The sequence below is a fragment of the Melospiza melodia genome, chromosome 14, assembly GCF_035770615.1.
Source record: "Melospiza melodia melodia isolate bMelMel2 chromosome 14, bMelMel2.pri, whole genome shotgun sequence".
Classification (NCBI taxonomy): Eukaryota; Metazoa; Chordata; class Aves; order Passeriformes; family Passerellidae; genus Melospiza; species Melospiza melodia.
Genome location: NC_086207.1, coordinates 19288778 through 19303402, shown reverse-complemented (window position 1 = coordinate 19303402; position 14625 = coordinate 19288778). Strand labels below are relative to the sequence as shown.

The window sequence follows — 14625 nt, the reverse complement described above, 5'->3', positions numbered from 1 at the left end:
AAATCACAGATTTCCCTTCCTGCCTCACAGCCAGATGGACACAATCCAGGGCTCTTTTGCACTTGTGCAGGCAGAAAGTGTTTTTACCAAGCTAGAAAGCAACATGGTGAGTTCAAGAAGAGCTTCTTCCACCGTGTGGATGCTGTTCTTCGAGAGAACACCTCCACCTTCATATCCTACTGACACGTCCTAACCTGGACTTCTCAATCTCACTTTTCTCCAAAGCAATCGGCTATTAAAAAAAAAAAATCCATGCATAGACAGGTCTTAAAATCCATAATTTTATTATTTCCATGACTTTGGGTGCACCAGGCATGCTTGGAAGCAGTTTCTGCCTGCCTGCCTCCAAAGCAGACACCCTGAGTAGGCTTTCCTTCTACTTCCATGAGCTACATTACTGGAGGAGCTTTCTCTCTCCTGCAGACTGAATCATTTCCCAAATGCAGCCCTGCACGGCAGAAGACGCCGCTGTGACAGCGAGTGACGATGAGTCACCGGGAATTCACAGTTTGGTGTTCCTGCAGAGGGAAAACTCACAGAGAGAGCGAGGGGGCAAGGCAGGAGATGTCACTTGTGACAGACAGCCAGGATCAGCCCCTGGAGCACGAGCTGCTGGGTCACGGTGACCCTGGCCAGCAGAGAGCCGGCTCTGGGGGCCACGTGAAGGTGGAGACTGCAGGGACAGGGGATGTGGTGCCACGGGTGGTTCTGCTGGCTGTGTCCTTGTCAGGGTGTCACAGGCTGCTCCTGGCTCCTCACCTGCAGTGATCACCCAGGAGCTGCACTGCTGGGCACGGCACAGGCCAGGGTGGGGGCTGAGGGGGAGATGAGGGGCAGGGAAGGGTGGTGGAGCACGGTGTGAGGGGCTGAGGAGCAGGGAAGGGTGATGGAGCATGGTTTGAGGGGCTGAGGAGAAGGGAAGGGTGATGGAGCATGGTTTGAGGGGCTGATGGTGCAGGGAAGGGTGATGGACCAGGGTGTGAGGGGCTGAGGGTGAGCTGAGGAGCAGGGAAGGGTGATGGAGCATGGTGTGTTTGCACAGGAACAGCTCAGCTCCAGGATCCCCCCATAGATACTGGGAAAAGGAGGTTGTGGATTTCACAGAATCACAGATTTGTTGGGGTTGGAAGAGACCTCTGCAGCTGGTCAGGAAGAGGGGGCACAGGGATGTGTCCAGGTGCGTTTCGGATCTCCAGAGTGAGAGGCTCCACAGCAGCCCCGGCAGCTGTTCCAGGGCTTTGCCACAGTCATGGCAAGGATCTCAACATGACAGGATGGTTGGGGTTTGAGAAGACCTTCCAGATCACTGAGTCCCACCTGTGACCCATCCCCACCTCGTGACCCAGACCAAAGCACTGAGTGCCCCAACCAGCCTTTCCTAAACACCTCCACGGAACGAAGTTGTTGTGTATTTACTTATCCATGAACCAGCCTGTTATCATACACACAGGCTGGGGCCTGGCCTTTGAGAAGAGCCTGGCAGCAGCACGATATGCGGGGTAGCATTTCAGTGCTGGCTGACCCAACTCCATCCCCTGTCCCTGTCGCGGACTCGCGGTGCCTCAGGGGCTGTGTGGGACCGCGGACACCGCAAAGAAGCCCCCAACCACCCCCCGCCCGCTGCGGCGCCTGCCCCTTTAAGAGAGAGTGAGGGCACGTCCGTTTTCCCCGCCCTCTTCCGCCCGGACTGGCGGAGCGGCGCTGTACGCGTGCGCGCATCCGCAGAGCACCCAATCACAGCCTCCGGCTGGTGGGCGGGGCGTGGAGCGAGGGTGGTGATTGGCGCAGCCTCGCGAGGGGGCGTGGCCATGGAGGCAGCGGCCCGCCCCGCTCCCAGCGCGCCCCGCGCGGTGAAGAAGCGGCGGCCGCGCGCCGGGGGCATTTTGTGTCGGCGGCGGCGGATCAGGCACAAGATGGCGGCGGCGGCCGAGTGAGCGGCCGGCGGCCGCCGCGACCCCGCGAGTCCCCCCCCCCCCTTTCCCCTCCCTGCTCGCACAAGCACCTCGGGGGCCGCTTCTCCTGTTTCTGGAGCGCGCCGAGAGCCGGGCAGCGGCGCAGAGCCGTGCAGGGGGGGGCGCCCGCCCGAGGGCCCCGGCTGGAGCTGAGCGCGGGGACCGTCCTTGGCTGCGCCGCTCTCCCCCCTCCGGCCCCTTTCCGCTCCTCGGGGGCGGCCGTAGAGCCCTCGTTGTCCCGCCGAGCCGGCCGGGAGGGCCCGAGAGCCGCCCCTCGCCATGGCGAGCAGCAGCGGCTCCAAGGCCGAGTTCATTGTCGGAGGCAAATACAAGCTGGTGCGGAAGATCGGCTCGGGCTCCTTCGGGGACATCTATTTGGCGATCAACATCACCAACGGGGAGGTAAGGGCCGCTCGCACTGCCCCCTGAGCTCCGCGGGGGGAGCCGGGCACCAGCCATCGCCGCTCCGAGCCCCGCCTGCCCCCGGCGGTGCCCTCCGAGTCCCCGGGGTGGGATTTTCCTTCCCCCGAGGGTCTCCTTTTCCCTTTTTTCCTCTCGACGAGGGGCTTCATTTTCCCCCTTTCCCCCGAGGGTCTTCATCCCCCCCCTTCCCACCGAGCGTCTTCCTCGGTGCCCCTTCCACAGCGGAGCCCTGCGGTCGCGGGCTCCCCCACCCAGCACTTGGGAGAGGAGGAAAGAGGCGAAAACCATTGTGGGAAAAGGTATTTAAAGGTATTTGTGTTTTGTGAGCGGCCAAAGTCGTCGTCCCTCGGCCGCCATTCATCTCCTCCTCTGCCTCAGCTGGGGAACACTTTGTATCTCGTTTCATCAACACTAATAGAAACAAAGAAGATCCCCCTGTTTTTCCAGCTTTTCCTTTGGGTTTTTTTTTTCTTTTCTTCCTCCCCCTCACGGCTCTGAGCTGTAAAGAAGAAACACCCACGTATGTTCTTCCTCACTTAAGTGCTTCTGAAGACTCCACATCTCTATAGCTCAAATGCATGACCCGGGATGGATATTTATGTACAAATCACCGCGATGTGGATTTTCTCGGAAGACGCCACAAAATGCAGCAGCACGTCGAGCTGGGAAATAAATAAATATATACCCGAGAGCGTTAGCACCGGGGGCGTGTGGGGGATGTGGAAGTGCTGTGTCCCTCAAAGCCCGGTGGACGCTGTGCCCTGACTCCTTGTTCCCTCTCACTGCAGGAAGTTGCTGTGAAGTTGGAGTCTCAGAAGGCTCGGCACCCCCAGCTGCTCTATGAAAGCAAACTGTACAAGATCCTGCAGGGAGGAGTTGGCATCCCACATATACGGTAGGAATCAGCCGTGTGTGCCAGTGGCCTTTCTGTGTGCTTGGCATCACTTTTTTTTTTGTCGTGCTTATTACTATGTATTGGCAGGTTTTTATACTTTGTAGTGTGAGGCAGGGTAGAAAGAAATTTATCCATGCAGGACTGGGGGGGATAAAGGGGAAATGCTCCATTCCAAGCTCTCCAACTCGCAGGGTTCCCCTGGCAGGCCTGCTGGCTGTATAGAGAGCGAGACACCCAGCAAGAAATTCTTATGGCCATTAAAACAAAGTGTGAGGAGGCTGTTTCTCCGAGAGGCAGAGAGTTGGGAGCCGTCCATGGAAATGGCTGCTTTCTTTTGTTGCCTCTCTCTCTCTCTCTTTTTTTTTTTTTTTTTTTTTTTTTTTCAACATGTCTTCCTGCTCCGCTCAGAAAATGGCGGCTGGACGTGATTAACCCTCCCCCTTCTCCTGGTGGGACAAGGGACGTGCTCGGGCTTGTGCCTTTTTTCCTTTCATAGTTATGAGCCGCCAGCCTTGAGACTGCGGAGAACCTGGAGCAGGAATGAAATGGCAGCGGCTCCTTTCTGCTGCCCGCAACAGATGCGTCACCAGCCTTTCCTTTCGGGATTAATCCCTCCCAGTTCCTCATTATGCGGCTCGTCGCTTCGTATTCCAGCCGAAACTTTCGGCAGGGTTTCAGAATTTCCCCATCTGGCAGAAAATCGCGGGTGCGGGACCCCTGGAGGGGTTGCTCCTCCTGGGATTATCGAGGTGTTACCCTGGGGTACAGCCCAACTCCGGAATCTGGGTGTCAAAGAGTTACATGAAACTTCATTTTGCTCCGGGAGACTTTTTACAAGTTGTTCCTTTTTTTGAAACTTTGTTAATAATTGTTTTTAAAGTTAGTAATTTTTTTCCCTTGACGCAATGGCCTGAAGGATTTTTGTTCCTTGAGCTGCACAAACTATTTCAATTTAGGTTCTGTGTCAAACTGTAGATTCCATTTAATTTAACCCTTCCTGACTTAGTACAGGATGAACAGTGATATTTAGGGTCTGTTTTAAAGTTCTCACGATGACATAGCCCAGATTCTGTATTAATTTGGACAAAGCCTAGTACAAATCTGCATTTCTGAGGTTAATAGCTCCCTCCTCCTTCCCCCCAAACACAACTGGCTCTGATCCTGAATGTGAGCTGAGGAGACAGTGCTGTCCTGGCCATCTGTCCCCATTCGCTCCAGCCTTTTGCAGGGACACAATCAACATACCTGAATTAAATACTTGCAGCTTCAGCAGAGTTGCTGGTGTGAAAACAGATGCAGCCTTTCTTTGAGAATATAGTTTTCTTCTTTTCTCACATGTGGCTGCCTTTATTTCACAACTGAAAGAATAGGGATTGCATTTTGGAAAGCTTTCATGGTATAGTTGCATGCTAAAACAGGGATAACTGGGAAAACAGCCAGAGCAAGCAGATATCAGGTGTTTCATCACAGAACTGGAAAAGCAGGCATTCTTGAACTACTTTTTTGAAAAGTAAATGAGTGAGTGGTGCTATAATGAGGCCAAGTTGCAAATTTTTGGCTTTTCCACTGAGATACTGTTTCATTTCTTGTATTTGGTTAGAATGTCCTGTGAAATACTGATACCTTGCATGCTGAGAAACTTGCCTCTGGCTTCGACTACAGCTTTCTTCTATTTGGTATTATGTATCCCCTAAAAATAATACAAAGTCCAAAAAAATTGAGAATGGATAAATGAGGAAACATTCACCAAACTGATTCATAGACTCATTGTGCTAAAGGCTGTCAGTCATTTCAGGTTCTCACAACATTAATCTTTTAATCTTTGTAGTATTTTTCTACAAAAGTGTCTTTTTGAAAATATTGTTTTTCTTTGCAGAAACGACATTAATTGTGAATCTATTTTTATGTGCCAGATGCTCATTGAGAGTTTCTCTGGGCTGCTGGTATTGGTTTGGTGATGCTTGAAAAAACCTAAATCAGCATTCTTAGGTTTATTTCCTTTTAAGAGGAAGCTGAGCAGGGGACCAGCACAGTTCCTGTGACAAATATGAAAGTTCTGTGTTTAGTAGCAGTAGAATCCATGGTGCTTTGAATGCAAGTCAATACTTAGGTCACTTTGCATGTGTGGCTGATAATCCAGTGCCACCATTGTGTTATAATAATATGCTGTCACATGGAAATAAGCTGTTCCTGGCTCAGTGTATTCACAAGGGTGAATCAAGTTGAAGGAAAGTCAATACATTTGGTAAAATTTCTGTAATGTGACACCTTTAAACAGCAGCAGCACAAGAATTTGATAGGAAATGAAGGAATCATGCCAAAAATTCCCCATTGCCATTCTTTATAAAACTGAGTCCACATCTTGGACTCATCAACACGAGGATTTGTGTTCCTCATTTGGGAGTGATGGACTTTTGCTCTGTTTTTCACCTACTCAAGTGATGCACTGGCCAAGATCAGCTTCCTGGCAATGGCATGATGTGACTTTGCCTCACTCCAGTGGTCTCTGCTGTGGTTCTGTGACTCAGAACTGAGATAATAAACGAGGTCTGGATTGCTCATTCATTGGGGCTCCTGTTCTAAAGCTGATTCTGCCTTCAGAATTTAGAATTACAAGATGATGTGTCTGGAGTGTCACTGAAGTTATCTAGAACCAAGCAATTCATTTTACAGCCTTTAAGGTTGAGTTGAGGCACTTTCTGGCTCATTGCAAGAAACAAGGAGCAAGATTCTCAGTTTTGGGGTTAAAAGTTTAATATTTCTGTGGGGCCAACAGTGAGCCTTCACCTCCTGTGGAAGTTGAACAAGGCGCCTTGGTGCTTAATTCCACTTTAATAGAACATGTTTGTACAGAAAATAGCAAAAATGAGATTGGCGTGAATGAATTGGAAATTTTATTCTCTGAATATTCTAAACCACTTTAGGTCTTCAGATTTGCTGCTTATTGTTCCCTAAAAGAGCAGCAAAGTTTCTGAAATTACCCTAAAGTTTCACAAAACCTTCATTAATATTAAAAAAAAAAAAAAAGAAAATTAAGCTATGTTTTATTCTTGATGTTCAAGTTTTGCTTAATTATTACTTTAATTTTTCCCCAAAGGCTCTTGAGCCAAGCTTAACATTGTGACAGTTTGCTGTGCCTTTAGGACACTGTGGCCAGGCCCCAGCATTCTGCTGGGCTTATTCTCATTGTTCTCCCTCATCAGCTGCCCTTGGCTTTTTTTCCTCTCTTTTTCAGTGACAAAGCATTTTGAGCTGTAATCTTGTTAACTGGGCACTGATCCTATTAGCTGGGACTATCCACCTTTATTCCCCAATTCCTGCTGCTGCCTTGGAGGAATGCAGCACAGTGTGTTTGGTTTTTGGGTGTTTGTCCACAGTGGAACTCTGCTTTATTCACAAAAGCAATCATTCAAATTACCTGGGACAGCAGCTCTTGAGTTTTTTGCCATTTATGGTGTTCATCAGCTATTGGTTGTATCCTTGATGAAGATCAGCTATTTGTAAATTCAAAAGTTACTGACTTAGTGTTTTGTGAGTGGCTTTTTGTGTGTTTTTTTTTTTTTTTTTGTTTTTTTTTTTTTTGCAAAGCTCCCTTGCAAACTGAATAAGTCAATTTCCACTTTTCTGAGTTTTTCAATGCAGCACTTGAGCACTTGCAAATATTTTGATGTTGAGAAATTCAGAGAGAAATTCTCAATTGAGTTGAGTTTTCTGGAAAAACATTATCTACAATATTTGTGTTTCTGGTTGATTACTGCCATGTTGCTGAATAATTATTAACAACAGAATGTGCCCTTATATATTTTCATTAAATACTACCTGTGATGGAAAAATGTGGTCAACGTTGGTAATCCAAGAGTTATCACAAACAAGTTTGCCTTAAGAGCTTGAAATGTTCATTGTTAGCAATGCTTAAAAAGCTGTAAACACACCTGTCAAACACCTGCAATTTTAACTGTTTTCTCAGTAATTTCCTGCAGTGTAAACCCCCAACCAACCACCAAAAAAACCCAAACCGCCATGAGAAAAACAGAAAAGCACTCATGAAACCCCTCTCCCCCTTCCAGGAAAAAAAAAGAGGTTTTGTTAATAAGTCCTAATATTAATTAACTTTCTGTTATTAGTTAGTCTGCATATTGAAGGGTAAAACCACCTGATAGGTAACCAGAAGCCTCTAAATAAAATGGAAGATAATCTTTTAAATGAATGCCTGTGGTTCCTTTATTAAGAAAATAAATATATATAAATAAAATTTATTCCCCGTTTCCACCAATCTAAACTCTTGGTGGATTTTGTCAAAGCATCCAAGAGAGACCAAAGTTAGAATTTTTTCTCCCTGCCCTAACTCAGTTTTTGGAGTTTGAGGTCAGTGTTACTCCTGATTGAAACAAATGATCAGCAGAGATAACACTGGAACATTCTTTCCCTCAGTGCTGTTGGCTGTCCCCACTGTGGATTAATGGTTCAGTTCTCACTGAACTGCCCCTCCTGCCTTCCCCCAGGTGTCAGTGGGGTTGTGGACCAGCTCAGCAGAACAGGGAGCTGCATGTTTGCAGCATCACCCTGGGCACATGAAGCCACCTCCTTGCTGGGGGCTGAGTTGTGCTGGCATCCTTCGTGGATTGCTCTCAGAACTGTACAAAAAGTGATCCAGAATTTTATTTATAGAGTGCAGCCAGTTCCATAGCGTAGGGTGTTCATGGCTGTTGCTTTATTTAGTGCTTGGGTGGCCTAATTCATGCTCTCCATGGCAACTAACGTTAGGTGACATCTGCTAAATATTGCACTTCAGGATTTCAGTCATGCCATATTATGTGAAGTTCATTTATATTACTCCTAGCTGCTTAGCAGTTAAGTGCTTTTCCAGTTTCAGGGGAGATAAAGCAGAAATATAAAATATGTGTCAATTTAGAAATGAATCTCTGATGGATTACCTTTCTCTTGTGTGTTACTTCAGTGTCTGTGAGACTCAGTGCATTTTTACAGGCAAAATCCATTTCCAGTTTGTCTGCACTGTCATTGTCAGGAGATGTCTGTGCTGAGAACATGGGAGCAGAAGGGTCTGAATCAATCAGGTGCCACATCACAACTTTCTAGGGCAGCAGGGCAGTGCTTGTGATTTTGTTGTGGGACACAGAGCCAGAGAGTTTCTGTGCCTCAGATAATGCTTGTACCCACAGGCAGGCAGCTGCCAGTTCTTTTTTCCCTGATTTTTGTTGAAAAACCTTTCCCCTGTGCCCATCCTCCTGTAATAAGCAATAACTGCATAGCTCCATAGCTGCCCTGCTGAGCTGTTGCAGTAAATGATTGCGGGGGTCACAATCCTCCCATTTTTCCTGAGGTCTCTTTTGTGCCCTTGTTGGAATTTGGGTTTCCTCTCCTGAGCTGCTGCCAGGGCTTGCAGCAGTGATCCCAATTCAGGTTCTGTGAGGAGCAGCTGCCCCTTTCCTGGTAGGATAACCTGGTGTTTTTCAGGGCTATCAGAGCTCTGTAATTACAGGGAGGTCAGTGTTTTCTCTTTAGTCCCATCATCTGACTAATGCCCAGTTCAGAGACTTTTGTGTGAGTGACTTAGGGCTGGCAGGCTTGGAATACAGTTCCAGAGTGTTCACCACATCAGGGCCATTTGGATTTCTGTGGGATGTCTGAATCCTTTGTGTCCATGAGGCTTTCCAGACTTGCATATTCCCCCTCATGTGCCTGCTGACTTGTCAAACTTACTAATTAGGTGATCTCAGGTAATTCTGTTAGCAAGTTCTTTCCAGCTTGCTTTTTCACCTTACATTTTTGTTCTAACAGCTTTTTAATCCACCTTAGTTTTTCTAGCAATCTCCATTTCTGTCAGGAGAGCTCTTTCACTTGTTGCTTGCAAACACAAGTGCTGAGAGACTTAATTACATAGGATTACACAGAGTAATCATAGAGTCACACACCATAATTCATGCAAGTGGCAAAAGTTTATGTAATGTCAAAGAAGTCAGAATCACTCTTTTTCAGAATCATGTTTCTGGAACTGTAAAGGTTTAAGTTCACATATTCAGTGTTGGAAAAATTGTCCTTCCCTGCGGTGAGGCACCAGGAGATGTTTTTGTCTGACAAAGGCACGGCCTCCTGTAGCTCTGCGTGTAATTCCAGGCTGCCAGAGCCCCTGTGGGAATAGTCAGTGATGGAGCTGACAGAAGCTTTTAGTGGAGGATGGGTTACCTGGCAAAGCAGGTGTTGATTGAGGGGAGCTTTTATTAACTTGGAACAAAATGGTCTTGTCATGGTTTGTCTGGTGGTGGGAACAGTTTTTGTGATATTGAGCTCATGTTCTGGTTTTTTGTATGAGCTGTAGGCAAAGGGAGGTGCCTTTATTGCCTCCATGTCTTGAGAATTCTGGGATTTGGGGTTTCTTTGCCATTTACTAATTCAGGAATTTACATCGTCTTGATCTGAATTCATTTTTTTTAAATGTGAATCTCCTGAATCCTTTTATTTATTTCTGACACATTTTGGGTACTTGTGCTGGGTTTGTTACCTCGTTGTGATTGTTATAATTGTCAGTGTAGTGGAACTGCTGGTTATTGACAGGAATTGTGTGAGTGACACAGTAGTGTGAAACTGGGCTGGAATTTCTGTGTGATTCTGTTAGCCCTTCACCCCCTTCCTCTGCTGGTTTCCCTAGTTCTGTTTGACCCTTTCAAAGGAAGATGTGAAAAAATACTATTAATAACCAAATGAAATGTTTGCTTAGGTAAAACAAATAAAAAATGCAAACAAAACAAACCCAGCTATTAAAAAACATTTCCTCAAACATTTCTTTTGTCCTTGACATTATTTACAAAATCCACAGTTGCTGAAATAGAAATCATTGATTTTTTGAAAGATGCAGCTCTGAAGAGGCAGAAGGATTTTGGGTTTGGGTAGAGCTGACTGCAGTGTTTGCCACCAAGTACTAGATATGCGTCAGGATTTCACTTTCTTGTCTCAAGGTTAGTCAAGAGAATTTAAAACCCACCCCATGTCAGTTCAAGTAAACATCCACTTGGCATGTGACCTGACATCATACCTGCTGTATTGTGTGTTATTTAGAAACTAAACATCTGAAACTGCTGTGGTGTGACTTGGATGTTCCCACAGAGCTCTGACAGTGAAATCCAAGTTGTTAGAAAATTTCTGCTCTGTGTTTATGCTGGGGTTGTAGACGAGGCTCTCACACCACATGATTTGGAAACTTGGTGACGTGTCCACTCTGGTTTTTCACACAGACAAGTCACTGAAGTCAAATTCAGGTCACTGTGCTCAGCCTTTAACCATGCTCTGATAGAAAGCTCCATAAAAGAGCTTTACTGTATTCTGACTAATTGGAATAGTTTGATTATATAGCTCTAAACAGATGAGGGAAGGGAGAGTGATGAAGCATTTTCCTGCCTGGGAGCTTGGGCACACCTTGAAGCCCAAGGAGGTTTGTGACATCTGTATCAGATGTTTGTGTGACACTGCCTGGTCAAGGGTACACTCCACTGTTCCTCATGATTCTGTCCTGTTAATGTTTTGTGTAAGGATGTAAAGCACATTAGGAATCAATTAGAGAAAGATCAGGAGAAGATTTTCTGGTAAATCAGCTTCTCTTCTTGAAATAATACATTGTATGTAACTAAATCACAGTAATTACCCACCCAAAATGGCTCTCAAGTAGTTCAGTCTCTTGCTCCCACATTTTACTCCTCTCCAAAACTCTCCCTTACTTAAGATGTGTTGCTTCACGAGGGAAAGGACTCTAAGTGAGCTGACAGAAGTCCTTGGGTCTGTCAGACGTGGGCACACTTGTATTCTGAGATGCCAGTGCCACCCAGTAGTTGCCCAGGGGTTTGTATGAATCATTCCCTCACATTAGGAGATAATTCCAAGTTTCCCTGCTGATGCAGTGTAAGAACTTGTGAAGATCTCTTTTTGGAACATCAGCTTTTATATCCCAAGTTTTCCTAAGAAAAGCCAAGACTCCTGAAGTTCTTTCATTCAGAGCTGCCAGTAGTAGCAGCTCCTACACCTTGAGTGGACATGATGTTGCTTTACTTCTTAATCCCATTTTCCCTGGAGATCTTCCAAGGGAAATGAAAACTTACTTGGAGTGTTAGCAAAGTAAATAAAACACTCTGGTACCTTGGAAGAAGTTCCAGTTGCCAGCAGAAATGAATAGGTGTCACAGTCTTCAGTGAGGAATTACAGGCAGGTAAATGTGAAAATGAAATATTAAGAGGCTCTGCCTAATTTCTTTGTCTTGGAGAATTGAATGTGCTTTCCACCAGAGCAGAGTGGTCAGGAGATGAGAATTCTTGTTCATACATAGAAATAGGGCAAACAGAGGTTGTGCAATCATCCTGAATTACTGCACTTACTCTGCAGACAGATCCCTGTGGAGGAACAAAAAGGTTTTTAAAATGTTCCTTCCAGGGTGGGCTTCCTTTGCATCAGCTTCACCCTGTCTGTGAGGCTGGGACTCCATTTTCTGAGCTCCACTGAAGGCTGAACTTTGATCTTTTTCCCTTCACTGCATCTCTGGGGCACTGAACCATTGCTGTGCTGAACAATTACACTCAGCATCTCAATTAGAATTCCATCCCTTGAAGAAAATGATACTTTACCTAGATCTTGATTTACTTCTTATAGTTCTTCATTTCAGCCCATTACTCACTATTTTTTTTTCTCAACAAACCTACATTTCATAGGACAGAATACCTAGGCAGGTCATTTGCTCCAATTTCATTTTTTTAGGTGACCATAATGTTTCATTTTCACCTGTGACCCCTGGAGTTGTTTACAGAGCTGTTCTGTTGACATTTCGTTTGAATGATTGCTTTCAAAATCCATATTTTCTGCATCCCATTTTGATGCAGAGAATGAATAAAGGTCTTAGACTGATGTGTAAAACAGGGAGTGTGAGCCACAGCTCATATATAACTTTAATCAGATTTATAACAATGCAGGAATGAGGGGCATGGTTTCTCCTAGGATCCAGACAGTGGAAAGGTACAGGCCAGTAGTTCCTGAAACAAATCCAAATATAGAATCTTTTCTCTCTGGCTTTGTAAACATTTTATTTTACTATAGCTAAGCCTGGAATCCTGTGAGTACCTAGGAATTTGTTGACTTTATCAGTGGTAACTGTTTTCCAGACAGCCTTGTATTGGTGTACTGGAGTCATTGCCTAAAGTGGAAATACAGTGTCTGTACAGATATTTAAGTCCCAACTGCTGCTTTAGCTGAATCTTGAGGTTTTTTTTTTAATCTGCATACTCCTCTTATGAGGCACATCCTTGGGGCACCTTGTCTGTGCCACTGTTGGGAAATTAAAGGAAATTCTCCCTGGACTGCTGGCAGTAGGTCCTTGATGTAAGGAGCAGGAGCTCAGAAGAGGCAGAACTGCAGCCTTCTGATCAAACAGGTGTCCTGTCAGCTTCAAAACTGTTTTTCACTCACAGCTGTCACTTCACTGTGGTTATCTGGGACGTGCAGAAGGACTGGAGAGGAGAATATTCCAGCCCTGTCCTTCAAGGGTGGAGGTTCACACTGAGATGTGCAGGAGTCCAGGGGTGACTCCAGGCCTGCTCAGGGGCTTGGCTGGGGAGATACCACCCCAATAAAGCAGGGCTATGATGGAAATGTTAAACATGGATTGGAAAGGAAATCATCCATGGAAGGACTTCTGCTTGTCCTCACAGCATTGCTAGCCTTTATTTTTGTCCAAAATGGATGTATTAGGCGCTTAAAGGTTACTATCACAATATAGCTGCAATTAATATTTTATGTTTCTACTTTTGCTTTTCTGACACCTAAGTGCTGCTTTCTCTCTGATATTAAAAGCCTGATAAGAAGCCTTTATTTTGACTTAATTGGAAATAGAACTTGATTGGCATTTTTTAAATTGAGAAATAAATGAAGAACTATGTGAGTGAACTGCTTTGGTCTGGTGCAGAGAAGTCAGACCTGAAAACAAAGCCTAAGGCATGTCAAGATGGTTTTGTGGAGTGAAATGATGGAAGAGCAATGAGAGTAAGGTGTCCTGCAGAGGAATTTCAGTCCAGGGGTTGTACACACCCCTCAGTGTAAGGACACTGCTGCTTTGGCTGCATTTTCATTCTGGTGTTTGGTATTTTGGTTGTTGATGTGGAGTAGTGTTTTCTCTTCAGGGAAGATTGCCAACTTGTGTGTTCTGGTTTGTGCTCAGACTTTTGTTTCCAGGAAAAATAAGATATTACCAGCATTAATTTCTCATTAGCTTTCAAGATGGTACATTAGTCAGCAACGTGCCCTTGCAGCTGAGAGCACTGAGGGTACCCTGGGCTGCATCAGGAGTCCTGCTAATAACACTGGATCATTTCCTCTCTTGCAGGTGGTATGGTCAAGAAAAGGACTACAATGTTCTAGTCATGGATCTTCTGGGGCCCAGCCTGGAAGACCTCTTCAACTTCTGTTCTCGCAGGTTTACCATGAAAACAGTACTTATGCTAGCAGACCAGGTATGTGCACACCTGGGTGGGAGCAGCTTCAGAGCCCTGGGGGTTCCTGCAGAGTGGGTTCAATAATTGATGCAGTGTTTTGTGCACTAAGTGAGCACTTGACCTAAATGGGAGCAAAGTGATGGTGGTTTGTGTGTGCTCTGCCCTACAAAGTGCACCGAGTGGGAGGCACTGCAGCTGCCAGCTCCTTTGTGCTGCTGCTTTAAGGGCAACTTCATGAGAGTATTCAGACTCATTTGGGTGGATTCACTGCCAGCATCACCACAGGGGCTGTGGTAGGGGGGCTGAACAGTGTCCAGTTGTGGGTGATCTGATTCACTGGGACCTGTGGTGACAACATGCAAGCTTGTCCCTGTGCTCTCACACCCTCCTGTAGCCCCTAGTGATGCCTCAGGTTTAGCTTTTCTATTTTTCAGATTCTCTGCTGCTTTAGTGTACAGTTGTGAGCTTCATATCAGGGGATGGTGAGCTCTGTGCACAGAGCAGGGAGACAAAACAATTCCTGCTCCAGCTGGGCACCAAGGACAAATGACCCAAGGCATCACTAGGCCCAGACAGTGAGCTAATAATAAACAACTGCCTTGCTTGTTTGGTCCTCACAGACAGTTCTTAAAGCTGTTAGTGGAGATGCCACTCTACCTCCAACATAATCAAAGCCTCTAAAACTCTCTTAAGTCTTTTTTTATAGCAGTTGGTATTTTTCCAACTTGGTCATGAGAATACAGCATTTGAAATGAGCAGCCATATTTATTTCTTGCTGCTTAATAAATGGCTTGATTGTGCTTCCTTCAGCTCCTTGAAAAGCACTGAGGGTTTTTCAAGTTGAATTTTTCAATGGTAGTTGAAATTTCAT

The 14625-nt window shown here is 45.8% G+C and overlaps 1 protein-coding gene across 4 annotated transcripts in view; it reads left to right on the top strand.

Annotated features, from left to right (window-relative positions):
- The first annotated feature begins 2017 nt into the window (after nucleotides 1-2017).
- CSNK1A1 (casein kinase 1 alpha 1) overlaps nucleotides 2018-14625 on the top strand; it is a 31957-nt gene continuing 19349 nt past the window's right edge. Inside the window, exons 1-3 of one of the 4 annotated variants that reach the window (XM_063169064.1) lie at nucleotides 2018-2354; nucleotides 3164-3270; nucleotides 13646-13772. In XM_063169064.1, the coding sequence (XP_063025134.1) occupies nucleotides 2232-2354; nucleotides 3164-3270; nucleotides 13646-13772 (357 nt within the window). In that variant the 5' untranslated portion in view covers nucleotides 2018-2231. The remainder of the gene's footprint in view (nucleotides 2355-3163; nucleotides 3271-13645; nucleotides 13773-14625) is intronic. The other 3 variants (XM_063169065.1, XM_063169063.1, XM_063169066.1) reach the window with 3 other exon arrangements.